Below are 23,294 nucleotides of genomic sequence, written 5' to 3'. Positions count from 1 at the left end.
ACGTTATATGCATCATTGGGCCATCTTCCTAAAATGTGGCATTTTGATTGCAATCTTCAATTTGGATTTTTAAAAATTTGTAATACTAATAATGACAAATAATGCACGTAGTTTTATGGTTCATAAAGTATTATAACATTTAGTCTTTACGACTTTAAGTATCTGAGTTCACTTTAGCCCATTTTAGAGATGAAAAAGGTAAGGCTTAGAGAAGCTTACTGACTGGCCTGATATCACATAGCTAGGAAGTAGAGAGGCAAGATTCAGCGATCACATCGCTAGGAAGTAGAGACAAGCTCTTCGAACTTGAATAGCAATGCCCCTTCCACTGCTCCCTTCTAATGACAGGTTTTAGTTACAGATGCCCCTTTACCCATAATGGGGTTACTTCCCAATGAACCCATTGGAAGCTGAAAATATCCTAAGTGGAAAATTGGCAGTTTTTTTTTAAACATAATGGGATGTGAAAACATCAAACACAATATCCAAAAAACACTGCTGTAGCGTATCGGTTGTTTACCCTTGTGATCAAGTGACTGGGAGCTGTGGCTCACTGTTGCTGCCCAGCACCCCAAGAGTATCACACCACAAATTGCTAGCCCCAGAAAAGATCAAAATTTGACACACAATTTTTACTGAATGCATATAGCTTTCACGTCACCATAAAATCAAAAATTGTTAACTATTTTTAGTCAGGGACTGTTTGTATTTTATTTATATTAGACTCACTAATCAAAAAGGCAAGTAGGGCCCACAGGAATTACATCCATTCCTGTTGCTTTTGTAACAAATTACCCACAAATCTGGTGCCTCAGGGTAACACAAATTGGTTCTCTTATAATTCTGGAGGTTAGAAGTCCAAAACGAGTCTTATAGGGCTGAAATCAAGATATAGACAGAGCTGGTTCCTTCAGGAGGCTCCAGTGTGCACTCAGTTGCTGCCAGCCTTCCTTGGCTTGTGGCCACATCATTCCAGTGTCTGCTTTCATCATCACATTGCCTTGCCCTCTTGTTTGATCAAATCTCCCTGTGCCTTCCTCTTGTAAAGACACTTATATTTAGGGCCCACCCTGATAATCCAGGACAAGCTCCCCATCTCAAGATTGTTAACAATATCTGCAAGGCATGTTTGGACATATAATGAAGCATTCCCAGGATCCAGGGATTAGTATGTGGAGATTTTTTGTGGGAGGGGGGGGGGGGCATTATTCAACCTACCATGGTAATATTCATTTCATCCATTTATTTAGTTATTTCTGTAGAGATGGAGTCTCACTATGTTGCCCAGACTGGTCTCAATCTCCTGGCCTCAAGTGATCCACCCACTCAGCCTCCCAAATAGCGGGGACTTCAGTCACAAGCCACCACTCCCAGCTTTATTTCATTTATTAAGTGGTCCCTGAATGTAAGATTCCCTGAATTTAAATTTAGGCCATAGCTCTTCGTAGTTTTCTATTTTAACCTTTCACTTTTGTGTGCCTTGAAGCCTTAGTATTTGTTTGCTTGCTTGCTAGCTTTTAAGCAAATTTAACTCTGACTTTCTGTTGAAAGTAACTTACCCAAAACCCCTCCTCCTGCATCTGTCAGGGAGGGATGCAGACAGCTGGCTTTTTCGGAAAGGGCTTACAGAGAGGTGTATTCTTTACTGTTCAGCCTCTCCTACCTACTGCCATTTATTGATCACTTAATATGTGTCAGAAACTTTGAAAGCATTCTACATTTACAGCTCATTTGTATCTTAGAACAGGCCTTTGAGGTAGATTATTATCCCCATTTTACTAATGAGAAAATCAAGGCTTAGAGAGTTAAGTAACATACTCAAGGTTACGCAGTTAAGCCAGAGAGCCTCCAAACCCAGCCTCTTAATACTGTGCTCTTGCAAAATTGGATAATTCCCAAACCTGGGTAATGTATGGACCTCTTTTAAAGGGCAAATACAAGCTCACAAACCCCCAAGTTTGAGTTTTAAGGATTTCCATCATATTATTATTTAAATATGTACAAAGATAACCAGATATGAACTCCTTATGCTTATAGCTCTCATGAGACTATAAAAACAAAATAGCATTACTAATAATAACACAAATAAAACTCCAAACACTTTAAATGCTAATTAAGAACATTGCTTTAATGTGATGGGTGATGCCGTTTTGCTGAAATTAAATGCTCACAATCTCGATGCGATGCTGACTCCGGATGGCCGGGGTCCTTCCGAGTTTGGTATGCATACACCAAGGCCCTTTGGGCTAACTCAGTTCTCCCACTGTTCTTCCAACACTGACAACACATTGTTCAGGCAGCAGCACACATATCCTTTGGGCTTTACCTAGCCAAAATGTCTTTGACTTGTTAACTCTGCCGTCCTTTTATTCCACTCTCGTTAGCAGCTGGGTACTCTGGGAAGTAGACCTGAGCCAAGATTAGAGTGCAGGAAGTTACCAAGGAATGTTCTCGGGAACCATAGCTGTGGGAGGGAGGGCAAGAAAGCAGGATGTGCAGAGGGAGAAGTTGAGCTGTGCTGCAGGCCCAGCAAAGACCTCTGCCAACCAACCCACTGAGCTGGGGGGCTCTTCGGAGTTGCCCTGCCTTGGGGATGAGAGCACTGACCTTTGTTCCCCTGGAGGATCACTGGATGAGGGTAACCCTGGAAGGAAATGTGGCCTCACGTTAGGCTGTGATATTGAGCCAATGCCAAAGAACTGACAGCTAAGAGCCACCTTTTAGCATCATCCCTGCAGCTGGAAAGTAAGTCCTTCACTCCTGAAGAGGGATGTGGGCAGAGCATCACAGTGTCTACCACACTAACCCACAATGAAGTTGTATGGGGCAACAGTGAGATGTAAAAACAAATGCATTCCAGCCACTAAACTTGCTGGGGATGCTTGACTAGATCTTTGAGATGATCCTTAATATGTACACAATCTATCTTTTTGATTCTCATAAAAATATAAATATAAATGTTTAAATTCCCACAGAGAACTAAGAAGGTGCTAACAACATATTTACAGACCCCTAGAGGTCTTCAGAACCTACTCTGAGAAAAATGAATGTTAGGAAGCCTCCACCCCAGTTACCTCTGCTGGGATTGCTGCATATACCTGTGATATCTCCATGGTGTGACAATCACAAAGTTTTATGAATACTACTTTGGGTGGCAGTAATCATGATGGCCAGATCGTCTCACAATTCACATGTAATATTTGGGAGTAAAAACTTTATTGAACGTTGATTCAACATATTTGATCATGCACATACTATGAGATGGGTACTTTGCTAGACACCCGGTGGGGAAGATACTTTTATATGAGTGAACAAATAATCATGGAAAAAGAGGATCTGAGCGTCTGGGGACATCCATAAGCCTTTTCAGAAGAGGAGTGGCTTGAGGGAACAAGGGCAGGAGCATTCTAGACAGAAGGAGCCAACGCAAAAGCAGAAACCTTGGGGTACCTGGGCATGACAGATGGAGATTTGGCCGAAAGGTGGGCCAGGCAGTAGTGAGAGGTCGCACTGACAGAAGCGGGTGGGGGGCCTGCCGGCATGACAGAGTCATCAGAGGCACCCCCTTCATTACTATTCACCTGGCCCTGACTTACACCTTCTCATTTAACCTTCATGCACTGTGATTAACCCACTAGAGAACAAGCTCCACAAGGGCAGTCAGTCTGGTCTACTCCCCTGTGCTGAGAGCCCAGCACAGTGTCTGACCCAGAAAGGACATGTGTTTTACAGACAAAGAGTGAGGCTCAGAGAGGATAGCACATTCCCCAACTTGCGCAGCATGTAAGTGACCAAGCCAAGAGATGAGCCCTCGGTCTGCCTATTCCACCGCTCTTCAGCTCCTGCCCCATGATGCCACGAAAATAACTAGAAGAGGGTTTTCACAGTCAGAGAAACTTCTGTTACCATGGGAAACCTGGAAGAGAGGCCAGCCTCTGTGTGTGTATGTGTGGATGTTTCTCAGATTCCTAGTATAGACACCCTTTAGTGTCAGCCGCACACAAAATTTCTCCTGTCATCTCTCAAGCCTCTCCTCAAACCTCAAGTATGTGGGGTACTTGAGAATGAAAAGGGTTAAGCTTTCACAGCTTAGGAGAGCTGTTACTTTGCATTTAAATAGCAGCATTTAAGAAAGCAGCATTCCCAGGATCTTTATTTGATACTAATGTGCTGAGCACCTTAAGGCACACTTACTTCTCCCTGGTTCAGGTCACTTGGACCCTCATTACTTAATAATTTGAAAGCTTTTTATGGAAATCGTTGATAAAGGGAGACAATGAAGTGAAATGTTATTACATTTAAGGACCCAGCAAACTAGGCTGCCAGAATAACACCTGGATCAGACATTTTAAGTAAAGAAAGAGGAGAAGCAGATCTTGGTGTGCAGATGAATTCTCATTTCTTTTCAAGCTGCTGTTACTTTAAAGATACTCCTTGCCTAACAAAGTCTAACAGTCTTTAAAATTGTCAAGTAAAGAACCCATCAGCTATCTTATGAATTCTACCCCTGCCGTGGCACTCTGTCCCTCTGCCCACCTTCCCAGCCGCTGCGTTGGCTCCAAGCCCATAGGCTCTAGACGTCCGCCCTACTCCTCCACAGGCAGGGTCAGCCTCACACAATGCCCACCTCAAAAGCCTTCATGGCTATCCAGTTGAGAAAACCCTGGGAAATAGGCTTGGATGTGACCTTTTCTTTTTACTTCTCATTTCTCTCTCTCTCTCTCTTTCTTTCTTTCTTTTTTTTTTTTTTTGGTGGTGTTGATACAGGGTCTCACTCTGTCACCCAGACTAGGGTGCAGTGGCACAATCACAGCTCACTGCAGCCTCGACTTCGTGGACTCAAGCGATCCTCCCACCTCAAGTCTCCTGAGTAACTGAGCAGCTGGGACTACAGGCGTGTGCCACCACACCCAGCTAATTTATTTTTTATGTTTTATTTTTATTATTTGTAGAGACGAGGTGTCACTATGTTGCCCAGGCTAGTCTCGAATTCCTGGACTCAAGCCTTAGCCTCCCAAAGTGCTGGGATTACAGGCATGAGCCACCATGCCCAGCCTCCATTTTTTAATGGCAATATATTCACATGGTTTGAAATTCAAAAGATATATAAGGGTACACAGTGACAATCCTCATCCTTTTCCTTGCACCCTGGTTACCTAGTTTCCTTCCCCTGAGGCAACTGATTTTTGTAATGTTCTTATATATCCTTCTAGAGATACTTTATGCAACTAGAAATAAATACACACACAATTTTCTTTATCTTTACCACCCCTCTGCACAAGGGTAAATAGATTACTATACAAACTGTACTCTAGTTTGCTTTTAAAATTTAATATATCTTACAGAGACTGTCATTCGTGACGTGACTTTTTTAATGGTGAATCCAAAGACTATAGAGCAATGTTAAAAAAAAAAAAGATACAAAAGTATATACGTGTGTGTGTTTGTGTGTGGTGTGTGTGTAAGTTATGATGTCAACTATGTGACAAAGCAAATGAATATTGCAATTGATGATAGCTGCCGGGTAAGGATGGTGGGATTATAGGGTCATTCTTTCTACTTCTCTCTCCCCCGACCCCGTGTGTGTGTGTGTGTGTGTGTGTGTGTGTGTGTGTGTGTGTTGCCATAACATGGTTATGTTTTTAAATTGTAAAGACCTCATTTCAGTATGTGAGGTATATTTTCATTTTGGTAGAGTTCCTTTCTGACCCTTTCATATGCATCAGCATCTGTTTCTTAAAATACTCGAGTCACTTTATCGGTGAAGCCTTCCCCCACCACTCTATTTAAAATTGCAGCATTACTCCTTTGCCCCATTCTGGCCCTCCCCTTCACCCTTCCTGGCTGTGTTTCCCCAGAGAGGCAGACATCACTGGACACACTGTGTAGCTGTTATGTCTGCCTACTCCTCCAGAATGAAAGCTTCTTGAGGACAAGGATGGGTGTGTCTTCTATTCAGGGCTCTATCTCTCCAGCACATGGAACAGCCCTGGCACGGACCAGGGGCTCCATTAATCATTGCTGGATGAATGAGTCCTCACCATCAGCCCCAGCAACCCAACCTGCATGCTCTCTGGCTCATGCCTGTAACCACTAACCAGAGCACCTGCAGATAACCGGTAACCAGAGCATCTGCAGCTCTGTCCTCTGCTTCCCTCTTCCCTCCCCACTCTGGCAATGCTGGAAGACCACTCCTCCCTCCCGGGTCTGGATCTCACCTTAGGGCTCCGTTCCTGTAAGGGCACCCTCCCTCTCTCCCGCAATGAGTTTCTCTTCTGCATTGGATTACACACTTGGACATACAGACTTGCCCTCATATCAGGCATCTTTTAAAAAATAACCACATGTCCTTCCTGCTACTGCCATTTTTCTCAACTCCACAGCAGACTTCTCAAAAAGTCTGGGCTTCCTGGCTTCGTTAATTCACCTCATCTTTCCTGAACCTGCTTCCATTGCATTTTCAGTAGTGGCCAGTGGGGCAGTGGTGGCAGCAGTGAGCATGTGGCAGGGAGGCAGTAGGGCAGCAGCGAGCAGGGGCAGCAGAGGTAGCAGTGGGGGCAGCACGGGGGCTCTGAAGAGGCCCTGGGAAGGTCCTGGTGTCCTCCTGTCTCTCTGGCCATTGCACCTTAGTCTGCTTGGCTCTCCCCCATCCTCTCCTCTGCCTCCATTCACTCCCCAAGTAATCTATCCTGTGGCTTTAACTAGCCATCTATATGCTGATGACTTTGGGTTTACATCTCCAGCCTGGACTTCTCCACTGAGCTCCAGCCTCATATATCTACCTTCCTACATGACACTTCCCTTTGGAGTCATCCTTGACCCCTCTTTATTTTACACCTCACATCCAATCCATCAGCAGATAACGCTGAGCCGACCTGTAAAATATGACTGCATCCCATGCCTTGCACCCCCTCCGTTGCTCTTCCCTGGCCCTGTGTCACAAACACAGCAATGGCCTCCAGTCTGGGTCCTTGCTCCTCATCCTGCTGCACTCCAGTTTACTTTCCCACAGCAGCCAGTAGGATCCTCTAAAAATATGAATCAGGTCATACCACTCTTCTGCTCACAAACCCCTCAGCCACGTCCCGGTCCCATCACACTCCAAACAAGAGCCCCTAAACCCTCTGGGAGGTCAGCCAAGGCCAGAGGCTTCCTGTAGCATGTAATTAACTAATTGTTTAATTAACTGATTCATTATTTATCCCTTAAACATTCCCTGCATACCTCTTACAAGCCAGGCTGGTTCTGGGGATAAAGAAGGGATGCAGTGCGGCCCCTGCTCTGATGCTGGCTTCTGGGTGGATCTGCCCTGGGACGGCAGTGGGGATGGGAATCAGGGTTAAGGAGTGTCCAATGCTGTTTCTTCTTTTCTTTTCTTTTCTTTTTTTGAGATGGAATTTCGCTCTTGTTGCCCAGGCTAAAGTGCAGTGGCACAATATTGGCTCACTGCAACCTCCGCCTCCTGGGTTCAAGCAATTCTCCTGCCTCAGCCTCCCAAGTAGCTGTGATTACAGGTGCTCACCACCATGCCCAGCTAATTTTTGTATTTTTAGTAGAGACAGGGTTTCACCATGTTGTCCAGGCTGGTCTCGAACTCCTGACCTCAGGTGATCCACTTACCTTGGCCTCCCAAAGTGCTGGGATTACAGGTGTGAGCCACAGTACCCAGCTACCAATGCTGTTTCTTGAAGACTACAGGAGATGTTCCCATGGGGCAGCGTTAGGGGTGCTGAAAGGGGCGCTGCCCTTACAGGTTGAGGCACCTCCAGTCAGACCCGGCCTGGCTCATGGTCTGGGCTTCCTCGCAGCCCCTTCTGTTTGAAGGCAGACAGCCCTGGCTTGGTGTTGTCTCCTGTTTGGATTTGGTGTCACCTATGTGATGTTCAAATATCTTCTTCCGTGGCCTTTTTCCTTCTCTGCTCTGGCCTTGGCACTAAGGTTTTTCTGACTGCTGATGGGGAGGCGAGACACAGAAGAGCAGATCCTGGGGGGTGGTGGGATGGGAGGCAGGCATGCCCTTATCGGCCTCTTCTGTTCCTTTGGTCTCTGATTTGACTCAGGGGAGCAGCAGACTGTCATGGGCACTAAAAAGAACATGATAAAAATCCAGAAAATGAGGCTAAACCCAGGATGGGACTTCAGTCACCAAAGGACAAGCTAAATAAATGCTGATGGCCAATGCCAGCATACAGCAGGTAATAGGGTGATGTGAGTCCTCAGAGCTCCCACCCCCCCAGAGGCAGTTGTGGGCAGAGGGGCAGTGGGACAGGCCCAGAACAGCTCTGATGGGCCCTTCCCCTCTGACTCCAGAAATGCTAAGCTGCTTCCACAAAACCATCTCAGGGGAAAATCATTATCTACGGGCATTATGCAATTTTCCCATCGGAATTACAGGCTGTGTTTGAAAAGAAATAAAAAGAAATTGAATTTGAAATGCTTCTGTGCAAACGCATCATCTCCTAGTGGATCTGCTAATGGGCTTCAGATACTTTCTCTGGCTCTGAAATAGCTGATCAGACAGCTGCTTGTGATGGCAGCTGCTTCCCAGGGAAGGAGACATGGAATGAGCACTTATGAACGGCCAGCCAGCCCACCTGAGCCAGGTTCAGAACCCGTGAGCTCCGATCACCATTCCCAAAGTGGCCTCTGTGTGCTGTCTCTTCCCCCCCTCTACCTGGCAGTGCCAGCACGGCTCTACGCGGGCGCTCTCACTGCTGCTCCAGCGCCTCCAGCTAACACCTAGGTTGATGAGTGTCACTTCACACTGCTCTGGCTCCATCCTAGGTCAAGGGAGTGCTGGCACACTGGGGTTCAGAGGACACCAGCCCCTTCTTCATCACAGCCTCTCATTCATCCAACAAATATTGGTTGAGCATGTTCCCAGCACAGATCTAAACACTGATAGTACAGCAGTGAGCAACACCCTGGCTCTCTTGGAGCTCCCATTCTAGCAGGGGAGATAGACAATCAAAAGTAAATAAGGCAGGGCACGGTGGCTCATGCCTGTAATCCCAACACTTTGGGAGGCTGAGACAAGCAGATGGCTTGAAACCAGGAATTTGAGAGCATCCAGAGCAACAAAGACCCTGTCTCTACAAATAATTTAAAAACTAACTGGGTGTGGTGGCAGGCACCTGTAGTCTGGCATACACTTCTTATTCATATTTGGGATGCTGAGGTAGAAGGATGGCTTAAGCCCAGGAGGTCATGCACAGTGAGCCATGATTATGTCCCTGCACTCCAGCCTAGGCAACAGAGAAAGACTCTGCCAAAAAAAAACAGAAGAAACAAGCAAAATTCACAGTCAACTGGACAATGATGAATGTTATGGAGTAAAGATAAGGGGATAAAGGAATGGGGACGCTGAGTCAAAAAGGGGGCAAGGACCTGCCACAAACATCGAAGGCCTCACTGAGAAGCTGACATCTGAGCAAAGATCTGAAGGAAACAAAGGAGAGAGTGCTCTGATATCTGGGAGAACAGCATTCCAGGCACAAGGAACAGCAAGGGCAAAGTGTGCCTGGCATGTTTAAAGATGCATAAGAAGTCTAGGATGCTGAAACCCAGGGAGGGGAGGGGAGCAGTAGTAAGAGATTAGGCTCAGGAGGACAGGCAGACCATGGAGGGCCTGGGAGACCAGAGCAAGGTCCTGTCTGCTGTGAGATGCAAAGCTATTGGAAGACGTGGGCCAGAGGAATGGCATGATATGGCTGCTACAAGAAGAATCTGGAGGAGGGGAGGGGGAGGTAGAGAGACCTCCTAGGAAGCAACTGCACGCATCTAGCTGAGCGATGACGGTGGCTTGGGTCAGGATGGAGGCAGGGCAGGAGATGGAAAGTGGTTGGATCATGAAGATATTTTGGAAGTGGAGTTGACAGGATGTGCCGATGGATCAGATGCAGGGTGGAGAGAAAGAAGCATCCAGGATGGATGGAATTGGAATTACGGCATTGCCATGTAATGGGATGGGAAGAATGAAGGAGGGGAAGATCAGGAGTTTGGTTTTAGGCACGTCGTTGAGTTTGAGATGCCACTTACATACCCAGATGAAAATATTGAGCAGCTGATACACAAGTCTAGAATCACAGGCCAGTTTACAACTTAGGAATCATCAGCAAATACACCGCTGGCTTTTTAAGGCAGGGGACTAAATGAAATCACCAAGGGAGTGTGGATAGAAGAGAAGAGGACCAAAGGCTTGACCCCTGGGGCACTTCAGGCTTTAGAGGAAAGTGAAGAGGAGACAGTGAAGGAGACTGCGAAAAAACAGCTGATGCAGTGGGGATAAAATCAGAGGCAGTAAGTCCCAGAGCCAAGGAGAAAGCTTTTCAAGGCCAAGGGAATGACCCGCTGTGTCAAATCCTGCTGAAGGGTCATGGGAGTTGAGACCTGGGCGCTGACCTTGGCTTTGGCATAGAGAAGTCACTGATGACCTTGATGGGAGCAGTGAGCCTGCTGTCAGAGGAGAGGTGAGTTTCAGCTGCCTCACCTGAGAAATGGGACACCCGCCTGCCTTCCTCAGAGGGCAGCAGTGCAGACCATGGGCAAACTGCGAAGCACCACCAAATATGAGCTGTTTTATTTATGACCTGAGAAGCCCAGAGCCTGTTGAAATGAGCGGAGGCTACCGTTGGGCACAATTGGTTTTACAGATGCTTACAGCCTGATATCACCTCATAAAATGGCTCATTTCCCACCACTTGTCACCAGGACACTCACCCAGGCATGAAAAAGTTGCCTTCAGAGGTAGAAGCCATCAGGATGGATATTTTTTGTGCATAGCCAGTGGGAATTCCGGAAAGGGAAGAAGCAAATAATGGGGCCAAATAGTGCTCACCAGGGTCTCTATGCAAAATTCCAGACGCTGCTCTCCCAGAGGGAACCCAGTGAGCGTGTGCCTCAAAGTAAGGGCTCCTTGGAGAAAGCCCACCAGGGTCAGCTGCAAACTGAGCAACATGGGGGAGGGAGGAGAGAAGGATGGAGAGGAGGAACAGTCAGAGAAAGTGGAGAGGAGGAACAGTCAGAGAAAGTGGACAGAATGTGAGTTTTGGAGTCAGATACACCTGCGTTGGAATCATGGTTCCTGTGTGGTCACAAGTCACCTGACTTCTCTGAGCCTCAGCTTCCTCATCTGCAGTGGGAGCATGATAGCTATTTCCAAAGCTTTCTGTAAGAAACAAGCTGTTGAATGGGGTAAGGGGGCGGGGTGCACACTGTATGTATGCCTGTGTATCACGGCATTTGCCTTTGGTGGCACTCGGTTTTCCCCTCTTCAGTAACAGACCGTTTCCAGCTCATGGAGCCTGTGCCTCCCCAGCTTCATCAAAATTGGTTGTCAGAACAGCATTAAGTTTTAGTGTTGTGAACACGGTCTGATAGTCTTCCAGGTGTAGGCTAGGACATGCCCTGAAGGGCAACAGAAGTAGGAGGGGTGGGCCTAGTTCTCCTGGGCTACAGTGTGCCTTCCAGGCCCCCTCTGCCTGGGTTCACAACGGCAACAAGTGTGGCCTCTAGAATCGGACTGAGGTCTAAACTCTAGCTCAGCTGGTTGACTAACTGTGAAACTAATTTGGCCAAATTAATGTGTTTCTGAGGATTAAAAAGTATATACCCACCTTGCAAATGTTTTATAAGGATTAAATCAGATCTCCTCTCTATTAGGCAATTTGCAAGGTTAGCAAGATGTTTAGCACATAATAAATAAATAATTATTGTTGCTACTTCCACCTGTTTCTATTCCTTTCCCCCTCTGATCATGGATTCCATCCCATTTCTCTTTTTGGGAAGAGGAGAGATGGTAGGGCTATCAGGCAAGTAGGCCAGGCTGACTCCACACTGCAGGTCTGAGCCTCAGTGCTACCGGGAGCAAGTGTTTAGGATGTGGAAACAGCCTGTGGTTCGGGACTGGAAAACAGTCAAAAAGTTAGGAAGGAAGGGGCAGGGGGAGGTGAAGAGCAAGGCGGGGAGGAGGTGACAGACTCTGGCCTTCTGCTGTAGGCACGGCTGAGATGCTCGGAGCCCTCCCTCGTTGAGTACTGGTTCTGGAGTGCAGAGGAGGGCCAGTATGGGGTAAGAGTGGTTCAGACACCAACCTCGACCCTAGACTCACAGTCTTACGCTCTGTTCTGCTTAGACTGCCCTGTTTATCTCCTGGTATTGATGTGATTGCTGCCTCAAGAACAGATTTGTCTCAGATCTGTTTTCACTCCACATAACCCTCCTCCCTCCAGATCTGACCTCAGCCCATGGCCTGTTGGGGGATGTGCTGTTCCCATTTGGTACCAGTGACTATGAGGTACAAATATAGCTGTCACATCCCTACGATATGCTTACCAAAAGCAAAATGGAAGATTATGAGTGACCTGGAATATCTTTGGGTTTTTTTTAATTTTAATTGGCATGTCTTTAGAAAAGTGTTAGTGTCATCCAAATGACGCATGAACTGTGAATGACCTGAAACACTTTGTTTGAAAAGTGTCCTGTGGGAGCTGTAAAAGGGCTCTAAGGATTCTTGAAAGTTCCTGTCTGTGCCTTAGAGACTTATTAAAATATGCTTTTCATTTAAGTCTGAAGTATGGGTTGCTTACTCTGAGTTTAAGTCCATCATAAATGTCCAGGGCCCCAATGCCCCCATCCAAGACTCACCCAGCCACATAAACCTTCCATCATACACTCTCTGAGACTCAGAACTTGGCTTTCAATGGAGGGAAGTTCTCCTGAGGCTTTGTGGGTTTGTACCTGCAACTGTGTGCTCCAGTCTCTGTACTCAGGCAGCACAAGTCAATTCTGATACCAACTTGGCCTGAATGTAAGAATATGAATGATCACTAATATTTATGGAGCACCTGCTACGTACCAGGCACTTCATTAGCACATTACATGGGTTGTCATTTAGTCCCCCTTACAACCACGTGCAGAAGGTACTCATTTTACCTTATTTCACAGATGAGAAAACTAAGAGAGGTCAGGAGACTTGCCAAAAAACACAGAGCTTGGCAGGGCACAGGGGCTCACACCCACAATCCCAGCACTTTGGGAGGCCGAGGCAGGTGAATCACTTGAGCTCAGGAGTTCAAGACCAACCTGGGCAATGTGGTGAAACCCCATCTTTACAAAAATACAAAAATTAGCCATGGCTGGTGGTGCACACCTGTAGTCCTAGCTACTCAGGGGGCTGAAGTGGGAGGATTGCTTGAGCCCGAGGCTGAGCCTGCAGTGATTTGAGATCGTGCCACTGCACTACAACCTGGGTGACAAAGTGAGACCCTGTCTCAAAAACAAAACAAAACAAAAACACAGAGCTAGGAAATGGTACTGTCAGCATATGACCTCAGGTATGCTTCTATGTCTTATGCCTCTCAACTACACTACTTTCCTGCCTGCTGGATTCGTAAACATTAAAAAGATGGATAGTATCCAGTGTGCCTTAAATTGAGGACATGGACACATACACATCCTTTCTGGGAGTATAAATTAGTACAGACATTTGGAGGGCAATTTGGTAGGGCCGACCCATTTTAAATTCGCTTCACGTTTTGATCACTCCTATGGCTCAATGGCACAGGAATCCTTGGATGTATGAACAAATAAATATATACATGAGTCTTCATCACAGCATCATTTATGAAAACAACTATTCGCTAATGGTGCCAGTGGAAAAACGAGAGAACATCCCCAGCTACGTAACTATCTGCATACATCAAGGAGAACGGTGTGGCTTTGCTTTTTCAACAATCTACTGCGTGGCCTGGGCATGTGGATGTGGCCATGAATGAGCAAGGTACAAGGTACTCTCTGATCCTGTAGAAGTTAAGTTCTACCAGAGAACTTGCTGCTTCAACAAAAATATTTAGCTTTTTATTTTATGTTATTTATTTATTTTTTTAAGATGGGGTTTCACCATGATGGCCAGGCTGATCTTGAACTCCTGACCTCAGGTGATCCACCCACCTCGGCCTCCCAAAGTGCTAGGATTACAGGCGTGAGCCACCGTGCCTGGCCAATATTTAGCTTTTTAAATAAATGTTATAGAATGCTTCTGCTTTCTTATTTAACTCAAATGATCACCAAAAAGGAGAACAATAAGCTGTTGACCATACAGATGTCGTATAACTTCTAGGTGAAAAGATTTATAGCAGGAAGCTGTCATGCCCACACATATGGACCCACCATCCTTGGAGCCTCCATAGATGTAAATCGAGTTTTATCACCATAAATAAATGATAATATAGGGTGCAAACGGTATTTATGGAGGTAGACATTTGAGTTAGCCAAAAGGCCAAGAAGCAATTGTGTGTGTGTGTGTGTGTGTGTGTATGTGTGTGTGTTACACTGCAAAAGCAAAATCACTAGGTCAGCTGGGACCTGTCAACCAAAATTTTACTGTAAAGCAAGGTGAATCTACAGGGCCAGCTAACTTGGTGGCCACCTTCTCTCCACCCACATTGATTTTATTTTCTAGTGAAGTATTTCTTCAAGAGCAAAGGGATTGTCATCAGACAGTATCTCATTACCGGGATCTGTTATCGTGGATTTCCTTTTTATAAGTCTTGACCTGGCTTGCCGTAATTTGAGGATATCCAACACTTTAAAAATCAAAAAAGAAAGCTCAGCTATATAGTATAGTGTACATGGTGGAAAGTTTCTTGTGAAGTGGTAAGGAAATTTTTTTTTAATTGTATTTTAGGTTTTGGGGTACATGTGAAGAACATGCAAGATTGTTGCATAGGTACACACGTGGCAGTGTGATTTGCTGCCTTCCTCCCCTTCACCTATATCTGGCATTTCTCCCCATGCTATCTCTCCCCAACTCCCCACCCCCCGCTGTCCCTCCCCTATTTCCCCCCAACAGACCCCAGTGGTAAGGAAATATTTTAAAGTCATGGTACAGAACAAGATTTAGTATGACAGAAATTTTGTGAGAAAGCTATATATAATGGACGCAAACACACACACACATCCTTGCATGTGCATCGTAAAAGATCTGGAAAGCTACATACCAAGCTGTGCTATTCTGGAGAGGCAGAAGGAGACAGAATGCAGGGTCACCGTTGAAGTAGACTATGCTCAGCATTTACATTATGAGTTTCTGTGATAAAATGTTCACAATATGTGTATTATTCTGGAATTAAAAACTAAGGAAAAAAAAAAAAGTAGAGCAGAGCCAAATGATGAGGACCACGTAAGCAAAACTCAGGAAGTAAGAAATTGTCGTGGAAATTGCGAGGAGCCTTTGATGAGTTTTGCCAGGATACAGATATGGTCAGATTTGCGGCACATAGAGGATGGATTTGGGGAAGGAAGAAGATACTGGAGACGGAGTGGCCAGAGGGGAGACTGTGGAAGGAGGTGAACATGGGAGGCCTCAGCCTGAGTGGTGTGGTGGGTGGAGGGAGTTGGTGGTGTTGGTATTCAGCGTCCGGCTCATGCAGCTGGTGGCTGGGCCTTCAACCCAGCCTGAGCTGCTAGAGGAGCAGCCAGACTCTGAGGTCAGAGGAAGGGCTCAGCCATGAGGCATATGAGATGACTAGGAGAAAAACCAGGTCTGGGGAGACACAGAGCTGGCACTCTGAAGACAGGTTGTCTTCCATATGTGACTTCATGATAAACAACTTCTCGGTCATTCAACAGGTATTTCCTAGGAGGGAGGGGTACACTGTAAACAAATAAATAGATTTTGCATGAGAAATGTAACTGCTCCATTGGGGCTACAAAATGCTTTGCCTGCAGACGTGTGAATGTGGGAGTGTCTGTGCATCTGAAGATTTTTTTCATCTGATGGAAAGAGGGCACCCTGGGGAGCCTGAGCCTAGGAGGAGGCTGTGAGTTTCCTGGGTGGCTCACTTACTGCTGGCCTGTCCTTTTGGGCCCTTCCCCTCACCCAGGACCATCTGTGGGAGCCAGGACCACACTGGTTCTGGCTGAGCCCCCTTCCTCAGCACCATCATCACCCTGCATGGTAAATGGGAATCTCTGGACCAGAAAGTTTTTTAACTTCTGCGCCTGAGCTTTGGAGACATCGCTGTCCTCTTTCCTTCCTGTTTCTGTGGGGCTGTGGGACTTTCTGGGCAAGGTACCCAACCAGAGAGAAGGTCACAATTCATCCTAACTATATTCTAGGCACCTGCTGCCAGCCACAACTCTAAGGACTGCGGCCTTGTCGCCGTGAGCCAGCCAAGCAAGTCTCTCCCCCTGGAACTCAGGGATCTGTTCAGTTGGCAACAAAGCTCTTCCTTTCCCAGCTGGTGACATTCTGGAGTTTTCCACACACAATGGACTATTGTGTCTAAGCACTGGGACCAGGCCAGGGAAAGGGGGCTACAAGGCCAGCTGACTCCACTCTGGGGAAAGCCCCCCACCAAAGCTGAACTTGGACCTGTGAAGGCTTCCAGCCTTGCAAAGATCATGCCCCCTCACCCGCAGCATGTAATTGAAAATAAAAACCCAACCAAACCTCAAAGTTGAGCAAGATCAACAAAGTTCTGAGTTTTGCCCTATCATGACCATTTAATGCTTTCTTTCGAAATGTTAATTATCAAATTCTTTCTCAAAAAATTACTTTAGATTCCCCAGTTATCCCTAGTATAACTTTAGGTTAACAGTGCTTTATTCACCATCCAAAGCAAAACAGAGCCAGAGAACCTGAGTGGCACCATGAGTGTGGGGCCTTGGCTTTGTGCTGGCCTCCTTGTGGAAGGGAGTTTGATCCAGTGCATGGGTCTCACAAGGACAGGCCTTCGGGGGACAATCCTCGGGGCCAGGTGTTTGCCACATGGCAGCTCCTGCTAATCCAGCTGGCCTGGAACAGGCCCCACTCAGTGTCTAGACACAGAGCATGACTCTGCCCTGTGACTGGACATGACAGGGGAGTCTGGCCAACCGAGGCAGAATCCAGGTCAGAGCTCTGCTCTAGTGGGAAAGGGGTGGACTGAGCTGGAAACCAAAGGTGTGACTCAGTGGCCCTTCATTGTCCAGGACATACCTGGACATTCAGTCCCTTTTCCCAGTATCACTGAGGCCCCAGGGTTCCCCCATCCCGGAGAGAGGTGGTTCCACACCCAGGCAGGAAGGGCCCCAATAGCAGGTGAGGGAGTGGGGGTGGACAGTGTCACCAGGTCGAAGCCCTGTTGTTCCCATGAGCCCAGCTCTGTTCACTAAATATCTGTGGTCCTTTCTTTGCAGAGTGATGAGGTCCTCACCGTCATCAAAGCCAAAGCCCAGTGGCCAGCCTGGCAGCCTCTCAACGTGTAAGTAACACAAGCCCGTGGCCTGGCTTGTCTTATCCTAGGACACATATATCTGCCAATGAGCCTTCTGATTAGCATGAAATTTACAATGTGACCACACCAAATGGTCTCACACCTACCCTAAAACAAAATAAAATCTTACTTTCACTTACCCTGTTTCCTATCAAGAAGGATTGACGCATCCTTGATAGGAAGTTCCCCCCAAAAGAAGTCCTGTGAAAAGTGCTTAGGGGAACTGTGGTGAGCACAGCAGAGTTCCTTATGGAAATTACAATTCAGTGGGGAGAGATATTCACTAAATTATCACACAAATAAATGTGGCATGTCTATGAAGGAAAGGCATGAAGTGCCATGAGTGTGCCTGGGGGTCAGAGATAGCTTCCCCCTAAAATGGCAATGAAGCTATGATCTAAGGAAGCAGTAAGAGTTAACTAAGCAAAGAAGCAAAGCAAGAGGAGAACATTCTAGAAAATCTGGAGAGACCATCATGTGCAAAGGCCCTGTATGAGGAGAGAGTAGACTATGTCTAAGGCACTAAAAGGTTCTGGTCTAACTAGATCCAGAAATCAAAGATGAGCTTGGTGTGGGGCCAAGCCATGCAACATTTGAAACGTTTTATTTGAATTTTTCCATTAAAAGTAATGAGAATGACCAGGTGCAGTGGCTCACACCTGTAATCCCAACACTTTGGGAGGCGGAGGCAGGAAGATCACTCGCGCCCAGGAGTTTGAGAAGAGCCTGGGCAACAAAGCAAGACCCCCATCTCTACAAAAAAACTTTAAAAATTAGCCAGGCACAGTGGCATGTGCCTGTGGTCTCGGCTACCTGGGAGGCTGCAGCAAGAGGATCACTTTAGCCGAGGAGGTTGAGGCTACAGGGAGCCATGCACTCTAGTCTGGGTGACAGAGCGAGATCCTGTCTCAAAAAAATAATTATAATGGGAAATCATTGAAGGGCTTTAAGCAAAAGGATGACATAATCATATTTGCATTAAAAAATAAAAAGCACCCCAGCCCCTGTGTGAAAGGGTAGATGCAGCGAGCCCAGTGAGGGGCTACTGCAGAAAACCAGAGAGAATTAATTATGACTTCATTAGGATGGTAGTGGTGGCGGAAAAGGAGAGAGGCACAGAGATGTGCGAGACACGTAGGAGGTAAAATCAGCAGGCTGTGGCAAGAGGTGGAATAAGGAGGTGGAGAAAGAGCAGTGAAGATGTTTCCCACATGACTGGCTGGCATAAGGAAGGAGCTGGTGAAGCCACTCATAAGGCTGAAAACATTAGGTGAAGTTCGGTGGGAAAGATCATGGGGTCAGTTCTAAATGTATGTTGTTAAGATGTATTCAAGATTTCCAGTTAGAGGTGTTAAGTACATGGTTGGCTTTATATAACTCTGGAACTTAGGGCAAGAATTCTGTGCTGAGATCTGAAATTGGGAGTCCTCAAGGAATGGGAGACAATCAATGCCAAGGGCATGAGAATAGGAATCAAGGGCTTAGGACTGAGTTCCAAAGATCTCTACTATTGAATGTTGAGGAATCTTGCCTGTAAATGAAACAGAAAAGGAGTAGCAAAGAAGTTGGTAAGGAAGTTTGGTATTAAGAAAGCCAGGGGAAGAAAGTGTTTGAGGCAGGTGGTCAGCTGTGCTCAGTGCAGCTGACAGAACAAGAAAGATCAGGGCTACAGGATGCCCTTTATCGACGGGAAGGTCATCAGTGATCTTACGGAGAATGCTTTCTGCTGAGTGATGAGGGAAAACACAGCCCGGAGCAGATGAGCTATGAACAGAGCATGAGGTTATGGAGTCAGCAAGTACAGACCACTCTTCTGTGAAGTTTGCTATGAAAGAAGAGAACATGGCTCCAAGGGGATGAAAGAGTCAAAGAAGCATTTTTTTTTCTCTTTTTTTAGATGGGAGACTTTCTGAAACACTGAAATGAATATTTTGGGACACCTTCCCACATTTCACCCACCCCTCAAACTTCCTGAAACCCCAGTGGAACAAAATTAATTGATGGCAAACACTCAGACCTCCCAAACACCCAAAACCTCTGCACTCGGTGCTACCAGATTGTTAAGGGAAAGGAATTTTCCTTTGATTTTCCCATATCCCAGTCTCCCCTTTCCTCTTCCAAATCTCATTAGGAAGTCAAATTAGGAAGCCCGCATGCAGCCAAGTTTTGTTTTGCAGAAACAGCCCTGCCCCTCTTTGCTGAGCCTGCCTGATTGAGGTTAATGGGATTCCAGCCTCCCTCAGCCCAGTGGAAAGCCTGGGTGACCTACTTTGCGAGGTCCTGCCCGTTGAAACTGACTTGTTTTTCAATGATCTGCATCTTTATCCCCAGGACCACTTCTCAAAGGACAGCCATGAATGAGCAAATTAGCTGCTGACTTGTTTAGCTCAATAAATCAAGCTGTGGCTCCGACAGCCCAGGGTGCAGGTAGAGACAAAAAAGGCAGATTCTGAACAAAACCCACATCCTTCACTAGTTCCTCTGGTGCTTAAGCAGAAAATGTCTACATTTCCTGCAAATCAATTCTAAATGTCCATCATCCAGTTCCTCCGATTGCATCTGAATGCTAAGAATTACTGGAACTTTTACAAATAACTTTTATTTCCTTTCTTATAATGAATCCTGCAACCATTGTCATCACCTTAAATCATTCCCAGCCGCTCTGCAGATAAACATTGATTAGACAAAGGTCGTGTTTCTGAGGCCAGTGAAGTAGAGACATAGTCACCTTCTCCAGAAATCCAAAGCCACATTCCCCAGGAGACCAGAGACATCTTTGTCTTAAATCAGGGCTGGAAATGTCAGGGCTCTTCCTGCCTCCTGCAGCACTTGCACAGGTCCATCGATGTCCTCAGGATGCTAAAGGAAGATGGGCCTTGGATAGAGGAGCAGGTGGAAGATCTAAGCATCCAATTGGACCTGGAGCCCTAGATGCCTCCTGGTTATAAACACAGCATTTCTCAGCGCTGCAGGAACCTCCTCAAACCTTTCTCCACACACACCCCGCTGCAGGACTTCAGGCTAGTGAATGGCTTGGGCGCCCTCTCGTGGCTAGATTGAGTTTCTGCAACTCTGAAAATTCAGATTATTTAAACCACACAATGAGACAGAACACAGCATACGAGTGGTTTAGGAAACCCTCCTAATTTTCACTGGAGTGGATCTGTAATTTAGGAGGGGACAGTAATTCTCTAGAAGCAGTATCAAAATCCTTTCTTACCTCTTTTATGGTGTTTTGGGACATTTTGTTTGGAAAAGTTGAATGAGAAGGAAATCAACCTCTACCAAGCCCTGTTACTGGTCCCTCACAGTGATAAGCAGTTTTCTCACAATAAAACCTTGGGGTAGGATGATGATGCTCCCATTTGGCAGATGTAGTAACTGCAAAGAAAGGTGAGGTGGAAGCTCCATCACATAGCTATTAAATACGCAGGTGATTCGAATCCAGCTCTGTCACCAGTGCCCTGGCTTCTTCCCTCCACACCATGCTGCCTCTCCAAATGTAGAGAAAGGAAACATTTCTCCGGGTCTTCATTTGTTTTTCATTTTTCTGATGTAAATTGTCTGCTCATAGCTTTTCTTTATCTAGTGGGATCATGGTCTTTTTCTATACATTTGGACTAGCTCTGTACATAGTATAGATATTAACACTTTGTCAGTCACACTCAATGGAGACTTTTTTGCCAGAATGTCATTTTTCTCTCCAACTCAGTACTGTTGTTTTCATTTTACAGATGTTTTTAATTGCTATATAATTCAATTAATTTATTTCTTTGTAATTGCTTTTATTGTTTCAAAGTTGAAAAAAAATAACATTTCTCTAATCGATCTGAAAGCTTTATATTTTTTTCCTATGATCTGGTTATTTTCTGTTTGACTCTGGGTCTATATTTTTTCTTGTGTGGTATATTAAATGTGAATCCAGTATTTTTTTATTACAGTTACCTTAGCCCAACCCCACTTGTTGCACAATCTTTTCTTTCCTCTAATTTGAGAAGCCTATTTTGTACAGTCCTTATATATAGTTTCTGGGATCTCCAATCTGTGTTGCTGATTTATATTTCTATCTGAAATGAATATCACGCTATTTTGTCTATCATGCTTTATTATATACTCTGGTATATGGTATGGCTAGATCAACTGTCTTTGCTAGAAAAAATATACAAATCTAAGTCCCAGGTAGAAAGATGAAACCAAAGTAACAAAATATCTTATCTTAGAAGACATGGCATATGCAAAAGCATAAATAAGAATTTTTATTAAAGTTTGAACAAATTAAAGCACTCCAGTCCTATCTAGCATGTTCTAAGGAAAACTCATATATGTTCTCATCCAGTTCATTATTTTTTATTATAGAATAAATACTTTGAAGTGATGCTTAATTAAATTTGAAGGTCAAAGGAAATACAAGAGCTCCATGTTCATTTCTTAGATTAATTCATTTATTTCAACAAACATTAGAAGATAATCCACAGCATGCCAAGTTCTCTTTTTTTTTTTTTTTTTTTTTGAGACAGAGTTTCTCTCTTGTTACCCAGGCTGGAGTGCAATGGCTTGATCTCGGCTCACCGCAACCTCCACCTCCTGGGTTCAGGCAATTCTCCTGCCTCAGCCTCCTGAGTAACTGGGATTACAGGCACGCACCACCATGCCCAGCTAATTTTTGTATTTTTAGTAGAGACGGGGTTTCACCATGTTGACCAGGATGGTCTCGATCTCTTGACCTCGTGATCCACCCGCCTCGGCCTCCCAAAGTGCTGGGATTACAGGTGTGAGCCACCGCGCCCGGCCCAGCATGCCAAGTTCTAAGCCAGACATTGGGATATAGCTATGAACAAGACAGAAATGGTCCTCTCTCTATTGGAAACTGTTGGGGAAGGCAGATATTAACAAGAAATTCCAAAGCAAGAGTGAGTTCAGCATGATATGGGGAAGTAGAATAGGCATTCTAAGCAATTTAGGGAGAGGCCAGGAAATACCTCCTCCAGGAAGTGTTACATAAGTGGGGTCAGGGAGGGATTCTCCAGTCAAGAATAAAAGAAAGCTGCAGGGCATGTTGGAAGATGCTAGAAAATTGTTCTCAGGCCCTTATAGATTCAAATTTACTATATCACCCAACATAGCCATTGTGACCTCATGGTTAGGAATTGGCTGCTTCACATTTCCCACACCTTTAAACCCTTACCAGGGTCTAGAGGGTATCTCGCTGCGGCCTCAGACTTGGCTACAACAGATTGGGCCAAAATGCATTTGCTGAGAATAATTTCCACAAGGCCTTGATCTCAGATGGTTACACCCATCAGCTGGGCAGGTTTTAGGGTAATATGTTAGGGTGGCAGTTGGTTTGGTTTCTACAGCTCTGGATTAGAACTGGTTTTGTCCCCTTAGATTGTCACTGGGAATGGAGTCACCCATGGGTACAGGCTATAATGACTAATCTAGCCCAAAATCATATACTTAGGGAGACAGGAAGGTGATAGATGGAGCAGTCAGTCTCTATGGTAATGGAAGAGGAAACCTGCCTCCCAGGGACTACTGGATCCACCCCCCACCGAGGGCAGCCATGCCCAGGTGCCAATACTTTCCGCTCAGCAGTTACTAGAAGACAGGCCAGAACCCTGTCCTGTGGGTCCCTAGTTAGGTAATGCCACACCTCCATAGGCTGCAATCCTTGTATGAACCAGGTCTTTAAAGAAGGCGCTAAAATCACTGACCTATATGCCAGAAAATGCACAGGTGGGAAAAGGAAATTAAATCCCCTGATTTATGCCTAAGTAGCAGATGATGTCATTGCAATACTTTAGCAGTTTATAAAGGCTTCCTAATAAAGCATCTCATTTGATCCTCAGCAACACTGCAGGCGTGTATTGCTAGATGAAGACATTGAGACTTGAAGAGAGTGAGCAACTTCCCCAAGATCTAAAGCTAGGAAGTGCAGGAGCTCAAGTCATCATTCGCACATTGGTTCAGTCAGCCCACCCGGCACCTAGGTCCTGGGGTGCAGCTGTGAAATGTAGAGTTTCTTCAAGGAACTCC

General features: G+C 45.7%; 1 protein-coding gene across 3 annotated transcripts in view; it reads left to right on the top strand.

Annotated features, from left to right (window-relative positions):
- Positions 1-23,294, top strand: part of SPON1 (spondin 1) — a 290,944-nt gene that overhangs the window by 252,889 nt on the left and 14,761 nt on the right. For all 3 annotated transcript variants that reach the window (XM_012456606.3, XM_064365153.1, XM_064365154.1), the window contains exon 7: positions 17,182-17,246. In XM_012456606.3, coding sequence (XP_012312029.2) covers positions 17,182-17,246 — 65 coding nt within the window. The remainder of the gene's footprint in view (positions 1-17,181; positions 17,247-23,294) is intronic.

The sequence above is a fragment of the Aotus nancymaae genome, unplaced genomic scaffold, assembly GCF_030222135.1.
Source record: "Aotus nancymaae isolate 86718 unplaced genomic scaffold, 86718_ANA_hifiasm-v0.15.2.pri h1tg000059l, whole genome shotgun sequence".
NCBI classification, from domain to species: Eukaryota; Metazoa; Chordata; class Mammalia; order Primates; family Aotidae; genus Aotus; species Aotus nancymaae.
Note: the sequence above shows the minus strand (reverse complement) of the source record. Positions and strands in the feature narration are given on the sequence as shown.